Genomic DNA, 22,979 nt, shown 5'->3' on the forward strand with positions numbered 1-22,979 from the left:
TTGCATTTGCATGGAGACTGGGCAGGATCAAGGGGCAAAATGGGTCCAAAACCATCGGTGTGCCACCGAGCTCCTTCCTCCAGCTCCACACAACTCCAGCCAAGCTGTCCCCAGCAGCGGTGACTGCTGCTCCTCTCGCTGCCCTGCCATCGCCAGCACATCCCTCTCCCAACATCAAATCCCTGCCTGGGCAGTATCTCCTGGCAGCGTCACCTGCTTCTGCTGCCAGGGGCTTTTCTGGGACCACCAGGGCAGTGCCTGGCCTGCCACTGCTCCTCGCCCCCTCACCATGCAAAGCCTCCAACCCACATACAGCTTGTGCCTGACAGCCGAGTGACACATTTAGTGTGCTCTGGGGCATCACAAGCACAGCTGTAGAAGGGGCAAAGCCCCGCTTGCCTGGCAGCCTGAGGGCAGTAAATACTCTGGTCTTGCTCATTAGCTGTGGCAGAGGCAGCTCAGGAGTACTGAAGTACAAAACTCAGCGGCTGCGGGTGCTTCTGCTGCCTGGGGAGTGCTGGGAGAGTGGAAAGGTGCATCACCAAGGGCTGCACACTCATGCTCAGATGTATACCCAGCCCCAGGATGCATGGTCAGAAACTACGCAAGAGGATGTTAAGTCTTATAGAACTGATTTCCAAAGTATCTAAAGGCAAAAATTTGTGGAGAGTATATCCTGGGCTGCCTGGGTAGACGTGTTGAAGCTGAGGACACCATGCGCTGGGTAGAAGACAACAGAAACCATGTGAAGAGTCATGTAAAAACCCCATTTCCTATATCAAAACAGTGTTATTTCCTACATTCCCATCCTTTTCTCTCCCCGCCAAAGCCACAGGCATCCCGCAGGACTGGGATATGGACCTCCAGGCCGTACTCAGGCCAAACTCCCACTGAAGGCTGAAGAACCACGCTGTGACGTAAAACCCAGCCCTGCAAGCTCTTCATGTTCCTCCTCTTCAAAGAGAGCTTCATGCATGGAGAGCTTGTAGGATATAGCCCAGAGCAAGGATGATGCTACAAAGACAGTATTTATTATTTATAAGGCACTTGTATGAACTCAGGGCTTAGAGGCAGAGCTGTCTATGGGGGCAAGCTTTATAAGGAAAAAAACCCCTAGCTTGAAGAAACACTGAAAGTATTGCAGCGTGCAGCAGTCATGTTCATAAGAGACATTCCTCAGATTACAGGCATCAGGATCTCTTGGAGTTCACATGAAATTTTCTGTGCAATTTATGGGGCAGTTTAATTACCACTAGGGTTCTTTTAGGTGGGAGCGTGCCCTAAACACCAGGCTTCTTTGAGCAAGGGGGCTTCCGACCTGGCATCGGGTTCTGCATTGCCCAGGTGCAGGCTGTGGTGTGGGCTCCCGCAGTGCTGTATGTGCCATACGGGGATCCATAGTGTCACAGGGAAGTGCCATGGCCCCGTGCTGGGGAGCAGGGGGGTGTCGTGCCCCCACCCAGATGCTGGTCCCCCAGCAAAGGCACAGGGTGCGGAGCAGCCCAGACTGCCTGCAGCTTACAGCCATGCTCAGCCCCCACATGCATCCCCAGGGCTCAGGGGGTCACTGAGGCATGGGGGCTCTCAGGGGGTCACTGTGGCTGTCAGGCCGGGCCACCCTCAGTCTTTTGGGGAGTCACTGCAGGGTACCCCAAGATGGTGGGAAGGACACTCCAGGGTTGTCAGAAGCACCCCAGGGATGTCACGGTGGGCACCCTTGGGATGCCAGGTTGTGGACTGAGCACTGCTGGGGAGGACACCACCTGGGCTGTTGCAGAGGAAACCTGGGGCACACCGGGGCTGTTGGTGGGCACACGGGGGCTGTCGGGGGTCACATGGAGGCTGTGATGGGGTTACTGGGGCCACTGGGCTGGCACAGGGGCTCTCTGGGGTGCACTGGGGCTGTCAGGGGGCACACCGGCTGTTGAGGGGCACACCAGGGGGACTGTTGGTGAGCACAGAGGCTGCCGATGTGGCACACGGGAGCTGTTGGTGGGCACATGGGGGCTGCCGGTGGGCACAGGGGCTGTCAGTGTGGTACCGGGGCTGCTGGGCTGGCATAGGGGCTGTCCGGGGCAGAGCGGGGCTGCCGGGGGGCTCGGTTGCCGGGGCGGGGGGGCAGGTCGGGGGACTCGGCGGCGCTGCCGGTGCTGCCGGGGCCGGGGCGGCCGCTCCCGGCTGCCATTTCCTCGCGCCGCCTCTCGCTCCCTCCATTTTCTCTCCGGCTGCCGCCGGTGCCGGCCCCGGCCCCGGCCCCGGCCCCGGCCCCGCCGCCGCCCCGCGCCTGCCGCCCCCGCGCCCCGCTCCATGTAGCTCCGCGGCAGCCCCCCCGCACACGCCCAGCCGCGGGGCCGCCTCCCGGCATGAGGAGCTGCAAGATGGTGCGGGTGGCCAGCGTGCTGGGGCTGGTGATGCTGAGCATCGCGCTGCTCATCCTCTCTCTCATCAGCTACGTCTCGCTGAAGAAGGACAACATCTTCGGCGCGCCCCGCGCCGCCGGCCCGGGAGGGCTCCGCATGTACATGTTCCACGCAGGATTCAGGTGAGGGCGCGACGCGGGCCGGGCCCGGGGGTCAGCCCTTCCCACCTCACCTCACCCCATCCCATCCCCTCCCTTCCCTGCCGCCCCCCGCCTCCCCCGCTCTGTCCCCCCGGAGATCCTCGGCTCAGCGGGCGGCCCCGGGAAGGCCCCGCAGCGGGGATGCGGCTCCCCCCGCGCCGGCTGTGCTCCGCGCCCCGGGGCTTGCGGGAGAGGAGGGTCAGCGGGGACCGCAGCGCCCGCCGGGGGTGCTGCAAGGTGGGAGCAGCCCGACACCACCCTGCCCGGCACGGCCTGGCCCGGCACAGCCCGGTACAGCCCGGCCCAGCCCGGCGCGGCTGGCCCGGTACAGCCCTGCACGGCCCGGCCCGGCACGGCCCGGTACATCCTGGTAGATCCCGGTACAGCCCGACCCGGCCGGGCAGGGCCCGGTACAGCCCGGGCCGGCCCGGGCCGGTACAGCCCAGTAGATCCCGGTACAGCCCGGGCCGGCCCGGCAGGGGGCCGGTAGATCCCGGTGCAGCCCGGCCCAGCCCGGCCCGGCAGATCGCGGTGGATCCCGGCGCAGCCCCGCCGGCGGGGAGGGGCGCGGCGGGCGCTGTCCGCGGTGCTGATGGCGGCCGCCGCGGGGGCGGCCCGGGCACGGCTGGTAACGGGCTGCGCGTCTGTGTGTGGCTGCGTGGGTCTGTGCGCTCCTCTGCAGGTCCCAGTTCGCGCTGAAGTTCCTGGATCCCTCGTTCGTTCCCATCACGAGCTCCCTGAGCCACGAGCTGCAGGAGAAGCCCTCCAAGTGGGCCTTCAACCACACTGCCTTCGCACATCAGAGGTGAGCATGCAGCCAGGCACCGTGCCCACATGTCCCCTGCTCACCCTCCCCGAGGTTGTCCCCTTCCCCCCAGGGTTTTAAGAAAATACAGTCATCTACTGCTAAATACTCTGAGCTCTGGGTAGTTTGCCAGCGGTGAGAGACAAAGGCTGCATGCGAGCATTTCCCCAGATGGTTACTGCTGTCTTGGAAGAACTGAGAGCAGGACACCAGGCTGCAAAATGCAGTATTTCACCGAACAGAATGTGACCCATTTTCCCAGTGCGCAAGTGAAATCATTGTTACTTCAAGATAAATAGCCAGGTTTTTAAAACTTGAGACCAATCGAACTGTAACAGCCATGCAATGCCATGTTCATGGTGGCTAAAGCATGCCCAGCTCAACGTTCCAGCTAACAGCAGCTCTGAGCCAGTGCAGTGTTGCTCTGCCTTCCAGCACTGCTCCAGCTGAGGGGGCAGGCAGAGACAGGGGTTCAGATGGGGGCCCTCAAGCTCAGATCCACCGGAGACACCCTCTTTGTGCACCACAGTGCCCGCAGGTTGCACTGACTTTCCTGCCTCGTGCAATGGAAAGGGTTTCTCGGTTACTTCAGCTTTCCCAAAGCTGCTCTGTACTTGATGGGAAGTAAAATGTGCTTTCAGTTTTCTCACTGTGATGTGAAGTTGGTGGCTCTGGCCAGCCTCTTTTATTTATTTGCTTTACTAATATATATAAGTAAATATATACTTTATACACTTTATATATATATATGTATATAAAAATACACTTTATATACATATTTACTGATATATATATATATATATCAGCAGTGTCTAAGTGTCTATAACAAAATAAAAGCATTTAGTCATTTAAGACAGCTACTACCACCTTGGACTATAATCTTGTCCTGCCAAACGCCTGCTGTCTTAGAGACCACCTTGTGACCCGGCTCACATATCCCACTTGAGAGGCAGGACCCCTGGCCCCTCCACTCTGCTGCCAGGCAGCCAGCAGAGTCAGGATGGGGCTGTGACACCCCTTGGTGCTGGCAGGTAGGGCTCGGGCTTCTCTCCTCCCTTCTGGTCACTCCCCAGCACAGCAGGATGAGTAATGGCCTAGTGCCAACAAGCACTGCCTATTTCGCTGCCCCTGTGGAGCTGAGGACCACTGAGGGGAGGTGGCACTTCACCTGCCCCATCTTTTCCCCAGGACCTCCCAGGCTGGTGGGACAGTGGCCACCCCTCAGTATTGCTTCCTTCCTGGCACTACCAGCTCATCCTTCATCAGTCTGTCTCTGTGCCACCCCTCTGACAATTTTAGCTAATGCCTCAGGATCTGGCTTTGCGCTTGTCTGTTAGCCATAACCTATAATTAGGGCACCCAGTGGGACTCCATTAATGCTTAGACATTGGAGGATGCGAGCTGGAAGAAAGGTTGTTTGTTTTCCATAAACACGACCAAATAAAATGGTATTTAGTTTCTAATTTTATGCCCTGCTAGGGAAATTCCTGAGCAGGGTTGGTTTTGTTTGGTTTTTAAGTATCCCTAATAACCCTTGTAAAAATGCCAAATAAGACATTAAGGAATTGTATTTACATAAATGGAGACAGTGACTGTCAGTTGATTTTGTGATTCAGAGCTTCTTAATGAGAGCACAAAAATTACATGCATTTAAAAATCAGCTCCTGTTAATTCAGCTGAACATCCTGGACCGCTTGGTTTTGCTCCACATAGCTCGTAGCAAACATGGTGCCATCATTACCAAAGATCCGCGGTGCCGTACCAGGAGTGAAACGCACGTGGGAAGTCCCAGCAGCAAACCGACCCACCCGGCCCCTTATCCCAGCGCACGTGGAGCCATGCTGCACGCCAGCCCTCAGCATGGGGACCATGGCAGGGGTGTACTATGACCTGCACACCTCGGGCTTACACAGCAAACCCAATGTTTTAATCCTGACCCTACCCCAGGAGATGCGGACACATCCTTAGCTGGTGCCAGTCAGGACCACCCAGTAAAGCCAAGCGGAGCTCTAGCTGAGAAGCCAGCTCCATAATTCCTATCTATATTAATTTAAAAGCCCTTTCTCCACACTGCTCAGGAAGCTGCTTTACTACATTTAAAAAAAAAAAAAAAAAAAAGAGGAATGTAAGTCTAGCTGGAAAGAAAATCTCTCCACTGCGGAAAGAGGGGAAATGTAATACCATGTTTTCTTTTCTTTTTCTCTTTTGTTTTAGGCAAGAAATCCTTCAGCATGTCGACGTCATAAAAAATTTTTCTTTGACCAAGAATAGTGTTCGGATTGGTCAGCTGATGCATTACGATTACTCCAGCCACAAGTATGTTTTCTCCATCAGCAATAACTTCAGATTGCTGCTTCCCGACGTGTCACCAATCCTGAACAAGCACTACAACATTTGCGCCGTGGTTGGAAACAGTGGGATCCTGACCGGGAGTCAGTGTGGGCAAGAGATAGATAAATCCGATTTTGTTTTCCGTTGCAATTTCGCTCCAACCGAGGCTTTCCAAAAAGATGTTGGAAGGAAAACCAACCTTACAACCTTCAACCCCAGCATCCTGGAAAAGTATTACAACAATCTTTTGACCATTCAGGATCGCAACAACTTCTTCTTAAGTCTGAAAAAGCTTGATGGGGCCATTCTTTGGATCCCCGCTTTTTTCTTCCACACATCAGCAATGGTCACGAGAACACTGGTTGACTTCTTTGTTGAGCACAGAGGGCAACTAAAGGTCCAGTTGGCTTGGCCAGGAAATATAATGCAGCATGTTAACAGGTGTGTATTTTTGCTTTGCATTTAACTTGTCAAAAAAAAAAAATATATCTGTCTCTCTCTCTCTACAAATACAGCTCTATTTATTTTTCTATTCACGCCTGACCTGGTAGGCACTATCTAGCAAGTCAGGACCTGATACTGCTTGTTTTAGAGCAAATGCAGTTTTGTTATTGCTTCAGTAAGTAACTCAGTTATTTCTTTACAGATTTATACACTGCACAGCAGAGGTGGGTTGGTTGTTTGCACCGGGGCTTGGTCCGTCACTGGGCTCTGCTCCCCGCTGCTGCTCCCACAGAGCCAGGAGGAGCACAGGGGAGCCGAGTGAGATGCTGTGTAACCAAAGCACCACTCAGGGAAGAGCCTGCTCTTCTCAGCTAGCAGATAGGGATGCTAGCAGACAGCTGCAGGGTGGTCCAAGGGAAACTGTAATAAATCAAAGGAGGATAATGTTGCCACCTCTTCAGCAAATGCACGTGTGAGCAGGAGCCAATGTAGCATACTTTTCTGGTTAAGGCACTGCCTGTCATGGTTAAAACCCAAAAACATTCAAAAGAGGACCACAAGAGACTGTCGATCTGAGTGCTGTGAAGGCTGTGCTGCACTCCTGGTCATTGCAGGTTGACCTGAAGCGCAGTTTTTGCCTTATTCAGGCCATCAGCAGTCAGCACAGATGGTCTCCAGGCAGTAACTTTTTTTCTTCCCGCAAACCTGTGGCATTTCTTGTACCCCAGACTAACACACTTTTCTTTTTTCCAGATACTGGAAGAACAAACACTTGTCACCCAAGCGGCTGAGCACAGGTATTCTCATGTATACCCTTGCTTCTGCCATATGTGAAGAGATCCACTTGTATGGATTCTGGCCCTTTGGGTTAGACCCTAACACGAGAGAGGACCTCCCATACCACTACTATGATAAGAAGGGAACAAAGTTCACGACCAAGTGGCAGGAGTCCCACCAGCTGCCTGCAGAGTTCCAGCTGCTCTACAGGATGCATGGTGAAGGACTGGCCAAACTCACCTTGTCGCATTGTGCCTAAGAACCTAAATCTTGAAGTGCCAAATGATTGTCTAAAAAGTGCCCAAAACCGAATTAAACATTCTTCAGATAGAATTCTAAAAAAAAACCCCAAAACCAAAACAAAACCCACCCTAAAATATTTTCCATAATATAAAGATGCTTTTTAGTTACCCTTGTCACTGCTTATCAAAGGGTTTAAGCATATTTAGCAGTGCAGAAGCATTTATCAAATTCTGTGGATGCTATTCATGCAGCAGCGAAGTTGAAATATTTTGCGTTTATAGATATGCCACTAAGTATGTTTTAAGCCATTTTCATATTTTAGCATTCCACTAAATGCCCTAAATCTCTTAATTTTATTGATCCTTCCTGATTAGACCTAGAAATGTTAGTTTTAAAAGGTTTTTCTTCTTTTATATATGTTGTTCTGAATAGTTCAGCATACATATATTGCCATGGAGGATCTAGAAAGCCACTCTGAATTCTGGTTCATTGTCACTTGCAAGTTCTTCAGTGTGGATCCTGAATTCCACCACTTGCATATTTTCATATTTACTGAATTTTACATTTTTTAAAGAATAACGTGAAGAAAGTGGTCAAAATATGGCTGGTACCTTAGCTAGGCATTTATATTGCACTCAGAATACTTTGGCATTTTAATTCAGTTTGGGCCAAAGCCTAGTCCAAATTAGACAGGCTGCAACAAGTCCATCCGCATCCATGTGATACTATTTGGTCTTTTGATTTTAAAGTTAAACCATTGTGATAAACAGAATTAGATTTCTCTGGAGACGTATCAGGTGAGAAGAGCCCCAAACCCTGGGGCGGGTGCATCTCCCTCTGCACCTGCTCTCCGCACCCTCCGACAACGTGGGTCCCTTGGGAGGATGAGCCCCCTGAGTGGGGAGCATGCGAGCTCCCACCCACCCCTAGGCACCCGCAGACCCCGACAGTGCTCCCCGCTCCTGGTGTGCATGGCCCCGCCACAGGCTGCACATCACAACGCCATGGGGTGAGGAGCTGGCCAGGTGCTGTGGCTGCCCCAGGGGATCCGCTGTGGCCCTACCCCGCTGGCCCTGGCACAGCTGGCACTGGGTAGGGACTTGCTGTGCTTCGTACGTCCCACCCAAACCACCGTCCATCCTGTGGTGGCGATGGGGCGTACTGCCCAGCGATGCCAGGTCTGCAGGGAACAGCCATAGCCTTCATTAGCCCAATTAACAGTGATGGGGGAAATGGGTGAGCAGGGCTATGTCTGCTCCCTGCCGCGACCTGTGGGGTGTCATCGAGGGGCAGGGGTGCCACCCTGCCCTGCGCCTGTCCCCTGGCTCCACAGCTGGGCCTGGCCAGGCAACAAAGGGGGCCAGGCACCGGGATTTTTTTTGAAGGGATGTGAGCGTGGCAGGAGTGCAGGGAAGAGGGAATACAGTTACCAGATTTCCCCATTGACATCTCTAAATCCACTGTCAGACAACTAAATCAGCGGCCCCATTTTCTGGTCGCCACCAGCTGCCCAAGGCAGTCAAAGGAAGGCACAGCTTCCTCTGTACCGCTGAAAATCAGGCTTCTTGGAGAGAGGACAAACCTTAGGGTCACTTACGGTTTGAAAATGTTGGCCATTATGTCTCAGGATAAAGGAGCCTGTAAAATAACTTTCTTATGACAAGTACACTTACAATTGTTCTAACATTTTTCTACTACTCCGTATGATGCTGAGAACTGACTACACACTGAAAGATGCAAAATCCAATTTAAAATCATACTTTAAAATGGCACATTTTAATTTTTCTCAGCCTCTTTACCTACAGGCAGATGTAGGAGGTGTGGAAGGAGATCTCGAGTACAACAAACGCCAAACCCGAGCGGCCGGGAGAATCTCCCAGTGCCTGCTGCCATGAGCCCCACCAGCCGCCAAGGCCAGGCCCCTGCTCTCCCCCACACCCCAGCTGGAGAAGGAGCTGGCGGCTTTCTTCCGCATTTGAATTATCCCACATTTTCTGGCTTTTGTTTTTTTCAAAGGCTGTTCAGGGCTGGGGCGCGCTGGGGAGGGGCTTGGGTCCCCCACGCTGCAGTGTGCACAGACCCGCTCCTGCAAGGAGCCGCCGCGTTCCCGCCCGGCTGCCGAGCCTGGCTCCATGCTCCCGGGGCTCCCGCTCTCCGCACTGTCCTGTTGGTCCTGCGCTCATCGCCGTTCCTACAGCAGAGTATGGCCTCTAGCAACTGTTATTATGAAGACATAGTTGTGCAATGATGGTGGTGTCTTATACCATATGGTGCCATATGAGTTGTTCTTGATATTATCACATATTGTCTCGTAGTCATGTGCAAGGGCCCGGGCCAGGGAGGGGACCCCTGCAGAGCACAGGAACAGGCTGTCCCCATCGCTCGCAGCTGCCCATGTCCCCAGGGGAAGGACTGAGCCCCCAAGCCCTGCAGGCCCTGTCGGCAAGGGTTGTAGGATCTCACCCTCCGAATGCAGGACCATGTGTCCCAGTGGGCAGCGGGGAGCCACAGGGCCGGGAGCAGCCAGATCCTGTGGGAACCCTTGTCTAAGTGCTGGAGCACATTGAATGTTTTTGCCGAAAAGCAGAAAAAGAGGAATTGCACAGGGAAGGAAGAGTTCTGCACTAGTTGTTAATGAAGTACAGTAATTAGTCATTTCCAATATCATTTCCTATTGAGCTGTACAGCAGATGCATGCTTGCTAAGGCAGGCTGATCGCTTTGCAGGTCACTGCGGTGCATGGTGAAGGTGTGCCCAGCGGCCAGGAGCCAGCTCAGCAAAGAGCCCACTGGGGGAGAAGGGTCACCCCGAACCCTGAGTGATGCCTCTTGGCTTGTGGTTAATGTCAGGTATTTTAATTAAGAGTTGTTTTATCAATTTCATGTAGGCAGCGATCATTTTTAATCAGCAAATTAAGGATATGTGAACTATTATTATATTGGCATGAAAGCGGAGGCCAGTGTGCTCTATATAATTTTCGGCTGCTGGCTCCTAATGGGAAATTGCACTGGCAGATCCTGCTTGGCTGCTGCATTGCGTTTACATGACATAACTACTTTAAATTAGATATAGTCACAAGTAAACATTCATTAGCCTAAACAAACGTATTTCCATCCATGCACCTCCTGTGTCTCCTGGAGGCTTTTTTTGCAAGGGGGATGCTCAGCCTGGGGCAAGATGGTTCATTGCTTGTCTCCCTCCAGCAGATCCGTGCTCCTCCTCCCCTAATGCTGGCAGGGCACGGACACTGGCAAGGGCACGTCCAGCATGGACATGGAGGAACCAGCCGTGTAACTGCATAGTGAAGCTGGGATGGGAAGGTCTCCAGAGTCAAACTGGCCGCGGGTGCACTATGAGATGCTGGGAAGCCACATGAAATGGGCCATCTGCTGTGTCCCAGCCCTGTCCCCAGTGTCCCCAGAGAGGGCTGATGGCAGAAGTGGATGTCTCTGTGCTGAAGGTGCTGCAAGGGCTTGTGCAGCTGCTGCACCTGAGCGGCAAAGCTTATGTGGAGCTGGTTTAGACAGAGCTGCAGCATCCTGCCTCTCCCTGAGAGCCCATGTGGGAGGAAAAGGCGTCAGTTCTGCCATGCCCGAGGGCTGCAGTTGCTGAGCAGTGCACATCTTCTTTCTCCTCAAGCTACTCCTTTTGAGCACCCAGGAGAGAAGATAAAATGTAAAAATTAGAAGTTGAAACCAAAAACCTAAATTACCCCTGGGTAGATTTTAATTTTTCATAATTGATTTTTAAAAAAAAATTATTTCCCTTCCTAACCACAATAAACTTGGGGAAATTGCCCACAGCTGGGATTTCTGTTCTCCCCACAACTTGCACCCCCAGCCTGCTTCCCACGGCTGTGCTTGGGAGGTCTGCAACACCCCACTCACTCCCAGCCCAGAGAGCACCAGGGACACAGCACTGCACATGCCCCCAGATTGTGGGGAGAATGGCAATGGAAAGGTGTTTTAATGCATGGCACATTAATTTGATCTTGCTTAATTTAAGCAAATGGTGTGTCTCTCTCAGGTTCATCCCGCTTGTGGCAAGGTCCCGTTATGATAGTCCTGCCAGCACAGCTGGAACTTTCCAGATGCACAAAGAGGCACCAAGTGCAGAGAAGGAAGTGCGAGAAAAACCTGCAAATATTCGGAAACAGGAATACAGAAAAATTATTGACAGAATGCCATATTATATCATTGATTTTTAAGCAAAACTCCCCATCAATTTTTCAGGACCACATTGAACATTTCAGAATCATTGATTTTAATGGGGAGTCCTGCCCCAAAATCAATGGTGCAATACAGCCCAAAGTAAATTGCTTCTTAGTATCAATATTTTTTGTCCGAGCTCTTGCAATGTGGAAAAATGTCTTAAAATGTGCATCTTTTGTTTTCACCTGTTTTCTTAGATGCTCTTTGAATTCTGCTTTTCTAGAGAGAGCAGAGGGGAAGGGCAGCTCGTGCTGAGCAGTGGGACCAGCAGCGGCCCAGGGTGGGCTCTGCACCCCAGGCAGGGAAAGGCCCTCCAGGTGCCTTGAGGTCAGGCTGGGCTCTTTCCCAAACCCCCACTTTCAGGCCAGTTTTCTTGCAGGGCCTCATGTCAGGGGCACCATGCATCCCAGAGCAGCAAAGTGGGGTGACCCCCTCTCAGTGCAGTGTTTGCTCCAGCAGATCTGGGCTCAGCATCTTTTTCTCACTGCACTGGGCTTATGGCACACGTAATTCTGGCTCTGTAGAAAACAAGGTGTGCCTTTGAGCTGGAAGAGGTCAGCAGGTAGTGAGGAGGAGGCGGCGGCGCTGCCTGGCATCCCTCGGCTCGGAGGTGCAGGCTTGGCCGCTTTCGGTGGGCTGCTGTGCTGCAGGAGGAAGGTGATAGATTGTGGTGGGGTCTAGTAGAGAGGTGAGGGCTAAAGGGTGCAGAGAAGACAGCGGTTGAGGCAGAGAGGCTCTCTGTGTCTGCCTCTCTCTGGCAGAAAATGCCTTTCCATTCAATAAGCAAGCTGCTCCCCTCTGCAAACGTGGCTCCTGCGGCGGGGAGCTGCTCAGGACAGAAAATGGCACCTGCATTTGGTATCACCTTGACTAGACTCTTCCTTCCTTTCTGTTTGGCCCAGAACCTTCCTCCCTCTGTCCATCTAAATGAATTCCTGATGGTTCAGAGAAAACACTCACTGTCATTACTGAATGTCTAGACAAGCAAATATAGCTAAACAAAAGTATGCGTAATGCAACGTGATCAATATTTGTAAGTACAAAACATTGTAGTTTACAAAATCAAGAGAAGTACTTCCGACTAACTCTGAGGGAAGGGTCCGGTGGGACGTAGAACCTGTGCAGCCCTGGGCTGCCAGCATCCCACACGCTGCGGGCAGCCAAGGGTGAGTGGTGGTCGCATCCTGCTCCAGCCACTGCACCGACGGGATGGGTACTGAGGACTTGCACCTTGGCAGAGACTGTCAGCAGGATCTCGGGGTGGGTGCTGTGTGGGGCTGGGTGCTGTGGTCAGGGGGATCAGGCCACCAGACAGGGGGTGGGAAGAAGGAGTGTACATAAGAATGGAAATATGTGTGTTACCTTCTCTTCTTTTATACATCTTGGGTTTGTATTTTTGTTGCTTGCATCTTTTCAATGAATGGTAGCAAGATAAATTAAAACAAGGTCACTTTGGCTACCGGTTTTAATTGTGGCATATACCAAAAAGCAAGCATTTGTGAAATATAACTGTGAATGGAAGTTGCAAAAACAGATCGTTTAGAAAAAAAGCAGGTTTTCTGTAAATGAATGTGTCTTTATTCCAATGGCTATACAGTTCAATGCCTGATGGAGTTGTTTTCAATAAAAGAAAAGATAAATATTTAAAAAAAAAAGAAAAAAATTACATAATTGTAATAAAGGATTCATCATTTAACAGCCATACTAAAAGCATTATTTATTTTTAAATGGCTAATGTTCATAAAGGGCCAGGGCACAGTGTCAGGTGAATGGCAAAGCCGCACGTGGTGTGAAATATGTTGCAAGCGGAGCCGGTGCTCAGCCGTGCTCCCACGGAAAGCCCCTGTGGCAGTGGCGGGAGCAGGATGGGGCCCGTGTCAGATGTGGTGCCAAGCCAAGGCCCAAGCACGGCCCGCACAGTGCATCATGACTGGAAATGTGTAGGTGCGCTGGAGAGCGAGGCCCTGGTTCTTCTTGTGACAGAGTCCCACATCCTTGTCGTGAGTATCATTTGTGGAGAACAGCGCGATGGTTCATTTGGGATCTCTCAGCAATGTGATTCTTTGGTGTGAATGTGCCTGCAACATTGACTCATGCCAAAACATGATACTGAATGCATTGTTTTTAAATAAAATGTTTTATTGTGCATTGAAAGTCTGTAAAACTCAGCTGTGTCTGCCTCTTCCTTCTTATTATTTCCTGAACTGCTTACTGTCCATAATAGTGACAGGCCCGCAGTGGGAGGGTTTCTGTGCTGTAGATGCACTCTGCTGAGCACCAGATTGTCATTTTCATCAAAAAGCCTTGTGTATTTTAAAGGATACGCTGCAGGGTTGTAATTGCACGCAAATCATATGAAAGCATGCCACAGGTACTCCACCCTAGCAAACCACAAGCGTGGCTTCCTGCAGCCCAAGTTTCATTTTAGGTGCTGGACTAACAGGAGTCAGTGGTGAGAGAGGTACGGTTTTGGTGCCAGGTCCCCGCTGTTGGTTCCTCTCAGGACACCGGTGACAGATGCTACGTGGTTGGCACGGCATGTGCTTTGCTCAGCCCGGCACATGGATCTCCACCAAGAGCCTCAGCGCTGCCCGCAGCACACCCCAGCGCCTGCCTGGCTGGACTCACCCTCCCGCGGTGGGGCAGGTAGGCACAAAGCACCCTTTCTGCTAACAGCTGACCCTCTCTCCTACTGTAACGGATCTTTTTTTCCTCCTTAGTGAGTAAATGCAGAGACTATTTGCAGGTTCAAGCATGCTTAGTAGCTCAACAATAACCTGACTGAAATAATTATCCCGCACATGTCAAAAGGGAGCAAAGTCCTGTTTTCAGAAAAGTTCCCAAATTCAGGGTCTCAGTGGGTGGGATTTGGCACAGGGGATGGAGGATCCCCGTTGCCGAGAGGCTTCACACATCCCAGATGAGAAGGAAGCCCCAGCTCACACGGTGCATTTAAAGCCAGCTGGCTGTTAGGGGTCCCCGGGCAGCTGCCTGCAGCTGAACCCCTCCCCTGGGGTCTGCCACACAGGAGGAAGGCTCAGGCACCTGGGACCTCTCCTGTGCCCCACTCCCAACACCAGCTTTGGGATGAGCTGCCACTCATGAGGAGTCCAGCCCCACGTGCCTCCGGCCAGCTACTAATATTAATATAGAGTGAAGTGTGATTTACACATTTTTCACTTCAAACTGGCACATGACTTCTAGTTATCCTGTTTCCATGGCTCTTGTGCAAGCTCCAGGCGTATTTTATGCCAGTGAAAGCAGCACAGGGTCATTCCTGACTCTCATCCTGTCCTCCAGCACACTCTCAGCCCATTGCAGCTAAGTGCTGCCCACCCATTTAATAAGCACACTCTCTACTCTGGCTGCTAATGACAATATCAGGGAGTCGCTGGCAAGGACAGATCACCACAGAACCCTTCTCGAGACCTCCTCCCATTGAGACGGCACAGCACTGATGACAGCCTTTGCTACCCACTGACAGCTTTTCATCCTTGCAGAGCAGCAGAACAACTCTCCTTGGCCGCCTTCTCACCATTAACAACTCAGAGAAAGTTTTATTGGTGCGTTTTAACTCCCTTGCTAGCTGTCTTCCACTCGTGCCTCGGGCTTCCAGGCAATGTTCCTACTATTCTTTGGTGCTATTCTCATCGTTAGCCATTGAGCACACACCGCTTGCTTGTGCTGAGATTTTTTTGAGTGTTTGTGACTAAGTTGCTCTCCCAGCACCCTTCCTGTCTTCTCCCTCCCAGTCAGGGTGGGCTTGTGCCCTTGATCCCTGTCTGGAAGTGGCCTCCAGATGTGCTGAGCAATTTCTCCTTTTTTTGCTTTTTGTGGGCTCCCACCCTGCTGGTCTCTGGGTGCAGGGGCATGCAGGTGATGCGAGCAGCAGTGAGTGTGGGCAGGGGGCACCCCGGGCAGCACACAGCAGACAGATGGGGATTTTGAGGGCTGAATTGTGGACTCCAGGGCCTGTGTTTGGCACATCAGCTCGTCATCTTTTCTGCAGATCTGGCCTTAAACAAAAGGTTTTACTAGGAAACTTCATCAGAAGAGTTGCCAAGGGTTGTGTTTATTGCTCCCTGTATTTCATTATGCAGTGCAATAAGCTTAGTGTGATGGATCAAATTCTGCACTCCTGTGAAATATGTGGCATTACACAGCATGTAAATCAGTACACAGCTTGGCTCAGGTCATTTGTTCATTACAGTGAATTACACTCCCAAGAACATCTTATATCCCACTTCCATTACCTACAATACACCAGTAAGAAGGACAGATTGCCCCACTTCAGCCTGTGCCTTTCTACCTTCTGTTCCAGTGGACACTACAGCACAGCAGCCCTTGACCTTGAGGATGGCACATCTGTCCTGACACCTTCTCACCAAACCCTGCAGCAGGGCAGCAGCCCCTGCTGAGCTCTCAGGTGGGGGGATGTCGGTGGAAGGGGACAGACGGATGGTGAGTGCCATGGCAGAGAGCAGTCGACAGCTGCGGTGGTGGGACGTGCCAAGGAGCCCTGCCAGGGATGGTGCCTGTACCTGGCCAAGAGCACACCAGCTCACTGGGGGGGTTAGTTTCACCCATGTCAGTGGATACTTCAAGGGTGGACTTACACCCATTTGAGTGCAGCCTGAGCTGTGGCCCTCCTCGAGACCTCCTCCCATTGAGACAGCACAGCACCAATGACAGCCTCTGCTACCCACCGACAGCTTTTCCTCTCTGCAGAGCACTTGGCCTCCTTGCCGGTGGGTCTGGAGCCCTGAGAGCTGCCATTCTGCTGTGTCAGAGCCCATCAATCCTTCCTGCTCTATTTCTGCCCTGTGGCCAGCTCCCAGGCCAAGAGATGACTTGCTGCTTGCTCCAACACTGCTTGGTGTCCTTACTGGATCCTGTGAGAAACTTTGCCATGGGTTTTTGGAAGTCTGTGTAAACTCACAACGATAGAGTCTCTCCAGCTGGCAGAGGCCAGAGCATCCCCATGGCCAGAGGTGCACTGTGCTGCCCTAAGCATGGTACACAAGGTGTCATGCCCGTGTGCTGCAACTGAAAGGCAGTGCTAATGGATTCAAGTGCTTCAAGATTTTAAACTGACTGATTTAAGAACTTGTACTGCTGCAGAAAGTTCTGCCTTATTTTTAATTTCTCACAGTGGTTATTTTCTCACCTTTGGGTCTCTAGCCTTTTATTACAGGCAGCTTGTGGGTATCAGATCCTTTTATGCATTTATGAAATTAAAAGCTTGTCTAGTAAGGGGAACATTTTCCCTGTACCTACAAATTCCTTTTTACTGCCTATTTCAGTGCCTGCAAGAGCAGCACAGGATTACCCTGGGTCCCTCCCATCCCTCTAGATTTAAGACTTAACAAAACCCTGGCAGCAGTGGAGGTCTTCGGGAAATGCTGGCCAGGTGGGAACCGTGTGAGTTCTCCCTTTAACCACTACTGAAGCCTAAACAATTGCCAAATCCATCCACACTGACAGCATTCATTGCCTAGCAATAGTCACTAGGGGATATTTTGGGGATACTAAACCCCAAAATTACATAAAAAGTTATAATTTAGGTGCTAACCAGAATATCTAAAAATTCTAAGCAGCTTCTTTGTATTGTATATACAAAAACCAGAAATCAGTTGTCACATAATCCAGTTCACTTCCAATTAATGCAGTGTCAGTATTCTACAACATGTATATACTAATTTGTTCAATCTAATTTTGAATATAAAGCCTGACTGCTGAGGCAGGAGTAACATCAGGGTAAAGCTCATGTGGATGGAGCTGACCTCCTGCCTGCGCTGACCAAAGCCCTGTTTCTCAGAGCATTTCTGCTCTCTGAATGGCTGGCATTCAAACCCACCTCAGGACATCTCTGCGACAGCTTGTTCTTGATTTGTTCTGGTGCACAAATTGCTCTAGAGAGGTTTGCCTGGCCTGCACAGCACAAATGCAAGTCAGCTCCTGAATATCCTATGTCATTCTTGTGCACATCAGGCACTCTCACCACCAAAATATATCTAAACCCCATGTTTTTGCATAAACTGGATGGCTCTCTGTCCCAGTTCATCTGGGTGGGTTTTACCAGAGTAGGGCTAATAGTTTGGGCAAGCAGTTATTAATCTTTGAAAAATGTTTTAGTAAGTAACGCTTAGTGCAATACAAATGAAAAAGCAGTATCTGTCTATGCTACTTGCATGCTTCCCATCACTAGTATCTAATATATTTATCCTTCAAACGATCATGGGGGAGAGGCAGGTGCCACTGTCTCTGTTTGGGAGGTAGGACACTGTGCAAAGCATCGGAGGGGAGCAGCCATGTCCTAACTGTGGGGTGCACCCACTGATGTGGGCCCCTCCCTTGGGTTTTCTCCCTGTCCTGCCTGCGGCGCCAGCACTGCCACATCCCCAGCTCGCCGTGTGAGATCTGCCGGGACCCGGTGCCCCTTGTGGGGGCCAGCCCTGCTGGGTGTCTTCATGCCAGCATCATCATTTCCCAACACTTCCCACAAACCAAACAAGCTGGGGCCCTCCTGCTCCCAAGATAAATATTGCAAACTGGATCCAATTTTAATCTTTAACCATGGTCCTCACCAGCCAAGTGTGCCATCAGCCACTCCAGGACAGCTGCACTGTTCCTCTTGCAGTGGGGCCAGGATGCACCAAGCCAGAGCTGTCCCATGGGAGGCACAGAGCAGAAACCTCCGATTCATCTGCCCACTAATAAATCTGAGCAAGGCTTCCCAGAGCCTCTGTGCCAGGGCCAGAGGGTGCCAGCAGTGTCTCACTTCCCTCAGGTAACCTCAGAGCCTTTTTTCCTGCTATTAGTTTGCACTGATAACGCTGGATTCAGCTTTCTCAGGCCTGTTTTACCCTCCAGACTGCCCCTCTGAAAATCTCTGGGGAAAAAAAATCTCATATTGTCTGACTTATCTTTTACTTCTAAATAACTGAAATCCTGCCTGGGAGGAGAAAAATCACAAGGAAGGTTGGTTCTGCTTCTCACAGGCAAAACTTAGTCCTGGGCAGCAGGTACAGCTGGGGCCAATACAGGTTAAGCCCCCTGGACCCATGTCCAGCTGTGCTGTCGTCACTGGGAAGACATCACAGGGGGCTGGAGCTGGCCCCTCTGCAGAGAAGAACAGACTTGTGACACCAGTTTCAAAACGCGCAAAGAAAACACTTGCAATATTTGTTTAAAAGCAGGTGAAAATTACGTGTGCCATCTCTTGCCAACTCATGCTAGGTGTTTTAAGGGAAAGCTCACCCATGCCTGTGGCCCATGTCGAGCACTAATGTGAGCACATGAGCACTAACATGCAGGGCTGTGAGTGCAGGTGATGAATTTGTGGATTCACCTTTTTATGAGCGGTTTGGGTCAGTCAGCCAGTTTTGCAGCACTGGAGGGCCAGGGTCTCCTCTTCTGCACAGAGATGGGTGTGGGTGCTGGAGGGAACTGCAGAGTTGAACCCCTAGTGAACAAAAGAGGAGAGGAATTAAAATTCAAATACCCAGGGGAGCCATGGCCAAAAAAAGAAGGATGCTGAGCAAGAAAGCTTGGGGTGAATGTGTCCAGGCCACGTCAGCCCCCAGGTCCATCACATCCTACCAGCCCCTGGGCGCCGCACCACTGCCTCTTTTGAGGGAAGCAAGGGCACCCAGCATCGGCCAGGGGAGTCCTGGATGCAGGGAGGGAGAAGGAGGAAAGCTAACAAAGAAGCCTCCCTCCTCCTGACCCCCGAGAGCAGAGGGAAAGCCTCTGGCAAAGGCAGCCATGCAGGCAGGGAACATCGCTTCCCACTGGGCAGCCCAAGCTCGTTAGGCTGGAAGCAGTGACCATCCACCCTGGCCTGTCCGGCACCGCTCCTGCCAGCCATGCCTGCACTTGCTGCCAGCGGCACAGCTGACAGAAGGGGTTTGTTCTGCGTGGGTGCCAAAGGGCACCCGATCACCCTCCATCACACAGGGGAGACGGTTTAGTGGGTACAGGGGCCTCAAGGAGCCCCGTGGCGGATGCCAAAGCAGACGGCACCCACTGGGAAGAAGGGCAGAGCTCTCTGCCACACTGCCTCCAGCGGGGCTGACAGCAGCCCTTCACAGCCCCCACTGCATTGCAGCCCCCCAGTAGTGCCCGCACTGCTCACTGGCTGCGAGACAGCAGGCAGAGCACAGGCAACGCGGCACACGATCAGCACGGTGCCACGACGTACCAGCCGTGTTGGTTACAGCTGTGCTGTGCACTGATATTTATATGTTTGTGGGTTGATTACCAGGAAGATTTTTACATCAATTTGGCAAGATGCCAGAATTAGACACTACCATGTGTAACATAGCATCATCAAGGAATGCGATAATCAGGTGCAGGTTTAAAAATAAAAGGTCAAAGTCAGGCCTTATCTCCTGAATTTTGAAAATACCATTTTGTCAGGAAAAAAATAAATCAATTTCTCATCTTTCCTCTGTTAACTTAAAGAGAGCATAATTGATCGGAATGACAGGTGCAGCCCAGCCCTCCGAAGGCACTGGCAAATGCCCCCTCCACCTGCACAGCCCCTGTGCCAGCATGCAGCCCTGCCACCTCATGCCCATTGGCACAGACCCCACCAAAGCCAAGTAGTACCCCAGCTCATAAAAAGGGGCGGTAGGTGCTTACTGAGAGAGCTGAATGCAGCTGGCTTTTCTGGAAGGAAAGGGGATCAATACACAATCAAGCAAAATAGCGCAGTTCATTTTTTGTTCAACAAAACGTTGTATTTCATTTAAGTTATGAAACGTGTTAGAAGATCTTTGCAAACCTATGGAGCTACAACTCAAAGTATGATTAATCTTAATTTTTAGGTAACGGTTCCCACTCTGTAAAAGAGTACTGCTAGTTCCCAGGAACGGCAGGAGGGGATGGAGCTGAGTATCCTGTCACCAACTCATGCTTGTGTGACACGGTTTGAGCAGGGGTTGGAACGCCTGAGCTCCACAGGTAACTTCCAACAACAGCTCTTCTGGGAAAGGGGAAAAGGAAGGGGAAGGAAAGGAAAAAAGAGGGGGAAAGGGGCAAAAAAGGAAGAAAGGGAAAAAAAGGAAAAGGACACCAGCACACCTGCAGCAGCTGGTTCCCATGGGGGTCTGCCCACTCACTCCCCTCCCCTCCTGCCTGCCATCCTACCTCTGCCTCGGGAGAGCTGCACTTGCCTCTCTTTTCCCCAAATCAACTGCAACTTTTGACTTCCTTTAGGAAGGACAAAAAGATTTCACACATAACTTGCCCTGAACAAAGGCACCTCATGCCAGGGCTTTATTTTTCTTCTTCCTTTCTTTTTTCTTTTCCACTACAGGCTGACAATGGCAGGGGTAGCTGGGGTGGGGGGAACTTCATTTTATACACACTTGGTTAGTGCCAAAAAGCAGCTTGGAAAACACCATGAACTTCAGAGACATGTGGCAACAGCAGTGTGGAAGGAAATGGATTGTTAGCCTTTGGGAATACATAGTGGAAATCTGTAGGGAAACTGAGTGCTATCATACACAACCTATTTGTAAAGAGACTGCGGGTGCCCTCAAGAGTGGCCTGGCAATGCATGGTGTCTTACCTTGGAAGAATGTAAAATACAGCCATTTTTGGACAGGACTCAGCCATTTTTACTCAGCAGCTGCATTTCTTTACAAGCTCCATGCTATTTCTGTATGTCCCAAAGCAGAGAGATGCCCAGCACCCATCCCTGTTTGTACCCAGGCCCAGGTGGGTGGCTGGGCATGCTGCCCACACCGCAGCGCCCTCCCTGCCCACCGCTCCCCACAGCCCCCTGCCACACAGCTCCTGCATAACCTCTCCCTCTTGGCTGTTTTCCGAATTTTACTCCCCAGTGTACAACTCAGGCTGAACTCTCACTGATCCTATCAAAAAGGTAACATTTCTCCCCATTTTCCCCCATTTCGTTACCAGAAAGACACAGTGGGGGTGGGACCTTTACAAACGTAGAGATGGTTATTGGGGCCCGAGATAAGGATGACATAAAATGCAAGGACAGGCTGCTTGGAGCTGCCATTGCTGTGTTACTGATTAAATGGGTGGGGGGGCAGTGGAGGGAATCACATAGATGGGAGCAGCTCCTTGGCCTGGCATGGCACAGTACAATCCGACAGTCAGGCACAGCATGGCTCAGCATGGCACGGCATGGCAGACTCGGGCATGGCCTGGCACGGTGCAGCCCAGTCCAGCATGGCCCAGCCTGGGATGGTATGGCACAGCCTGACACATCTGAACACACACAGTCCAGCACGGCCGAGCCTGGGGTGGCATGGCATGGCCCAACACATCTCAACATGGGTGCTGCCACAGTGGGGGGTGCAAAGGGCACAGGGCCTGACTGGAGCAGGCAGGTCCCCGCTTGCCAGCTCCATGTTGAGGGGTCCTGTCCCCACAGGCCCTGGTCCCATGCCCCCACTCCCTGCCCACCTCCTCCTCTTCCTGCCTGCCTCCTTGGCTGCTCACCTCCTCTGTGGCCTGCCTGCCTGCTTCCAGCCCTCCCTGCCTCTCCCCACAGCCCCGGCACTGCACCATGTGCTGAGGCTCCAGCCACGCTCGAGGCCCCTCTGGGGCCCTGCAGGCTGCTTCCCAGTGATGCCCCCCTGGCCAGTGCAGGCCCCGCTCCCCACCTCCCCTGGGTGGAACAGTGGTGGCACAGGGGGGCTCACAGCTCTGAGCCGATGGCCCTGCCATCGCACACAAGGTGGTTTTGGCAAGGGCAAACGTAAAGTGGATCAAACCCGCTCACTGTGATGCCGCTGGTCAGTGCCTCCCGGCTCAGCCCCCCAGAGCGGAGGTGCTGCGGCCCCTTCCAGCGGGAGAGGCCTGGGCAGCACGCGAGCTCCGGACATGGGAAGACACGTGTGTCTGTGTGTACAGCAGGGCATGCGTCAGTGAAAGGAACCACACAGCTGCACGAAAGCAGACTGACATGGGGACATGGATTTCTTTTGTGACCATACCGCTTCGTTGACTGCTGTATGCTCGTGGCACGTTTTTCCTGGGCCGTACTGACATATTTAAGGCAACTAATAGCGCGGGCTGACGCAGCGCCTCGGTTTAAAACAGCAAACAGGGAGGCAGGGGAACGCGGTGCCGTGAGCCAGGGCCGGCCGTGCCGAGTGGGATCCCCGGGGAGTGGTGAGGCCAGGACGCCGGGCTCCCGCACCTCTCACGGCGGGCCGGGCCGGGCCGGGCCGAGCGTGGCGGCTGCGGCGCCCCCGCTGCCGAAGGAGCCGGAGCCCCCGGTCCCCTGCCCGCTTCGGGACGGTCTTCCCGCGGGCGCGGCGGCCGGAGGGGCCGTCTGGCCGGGCCACCGCTCGCCCTCCGGCAGCCGAGCGGAGGAAACGGGTCACGGCTCCCCGCCCCCCCGGCGCCGCCTCCGCACAAAGGCTACAACTGCGCGGCCGGGCCGCCGCTCCTCACAGCGGGCAGGCGGGAGCACGGGGTTGACGCGGCGGCTCCGGCACCAGCGGCCCGGGCGGCGCTGCCGCCTGCCGGGACTTGGGGCGGCCACGTCCGGGGCAGCCGCTTACCGAGCCGGGCACGAGGGGACCGATGAGGCGGAGAGGACGCGGCGAGCCTAAGGGGGTTA

General features: G+C 52.7%; 1 protein-coding gene across 2 annotated transcripts; it reads left to right on the forward strand.

Annotated features, from left to right (window-relative positions):
• The first annotated feature begins 2,147 nt into the window (after window positions 1-2,147).
• On the forward strand, window positions 2,148-12,745 carry LOC121080688 (sia-alpha-2,3-Gal-beta-1,4-GlcNAc-R:alpha 2,8-sialyltransferase-like). 2 transcript variants are annotated; one of them, XM_040578828.1, is made up of 5 exons: window positions 2,148-2,542; window positions 3,243-3,365; window positions 5,580-6,137; window positions 6,894-6,937; window positions 8,966-12,745. In XM_040578828.1, exons 1-5 carry the CDS (start codon window positions 2,364-2,366, stop codon window positions 9,406-9,408), a joined length of 1,347 nt encoding a protein of 448 aa, XP_040434762.1. In that variant the 5' UTR covers window positions 2,148-2,363; the 3' UTR covers window positions 9,409-12,745. The 2 variants fall into 2 exon arrangements, with proteins under 2 accessions (XP_040434762.1, XP_040434764.1); XM_040578830.1 differs by lacking the exon at window positions 8,966-12,745 and having other exon boundaries at window positions 2,149-2,542; window positions 6,894-7,263.
• The last annotated feature ends 10,234 nt before the right edge of the window (window positions 12,746-22,979 follow it).

The sequence above is a fragment of the Falco naumanni genome, chromosome W, assembly GCF_017639655.2.
Source record: "Falco naumanni isolate bFalNau1 chromosome W, bFalNau1.pat, whole genome shotgun sequence".
NCBI classification, from domain to species: domain Eukaryota; kingdom Metazoa; phylum Chordata; class Aves; order Falconiformes; family Falconidae; genus Falco; species Falco naumanni.

What these genes read in the sequence shown, in the direction of transcription:
- LOC121080688 (XM_040578828.1), top strand. Translation starts at nt 2,364, where the DNA reads ATGAGGAGCTGCAAGATGGTGCGGGTGGCCAGCGTGCTGGGGCTGGTG. An exon ending in ATGTTCCACGCAGGATTCAG is followed by an intron (nt 2,543 to 3,242) that starts GTGAGGGCGCGA and finishes GCTCCTCTGCAG; the next exon opens with GTCCCAGTTCGCGCTGAAGT. An exon ending in ACCCAAGCGGCTGAGCACAG is followed by an intron (nt 6,938 to 8,965) that starts GTATTCTCATGT and finishes CTTTACCTACAG; the next exon opens with GCAGATGTAGGAGGTGTGGA.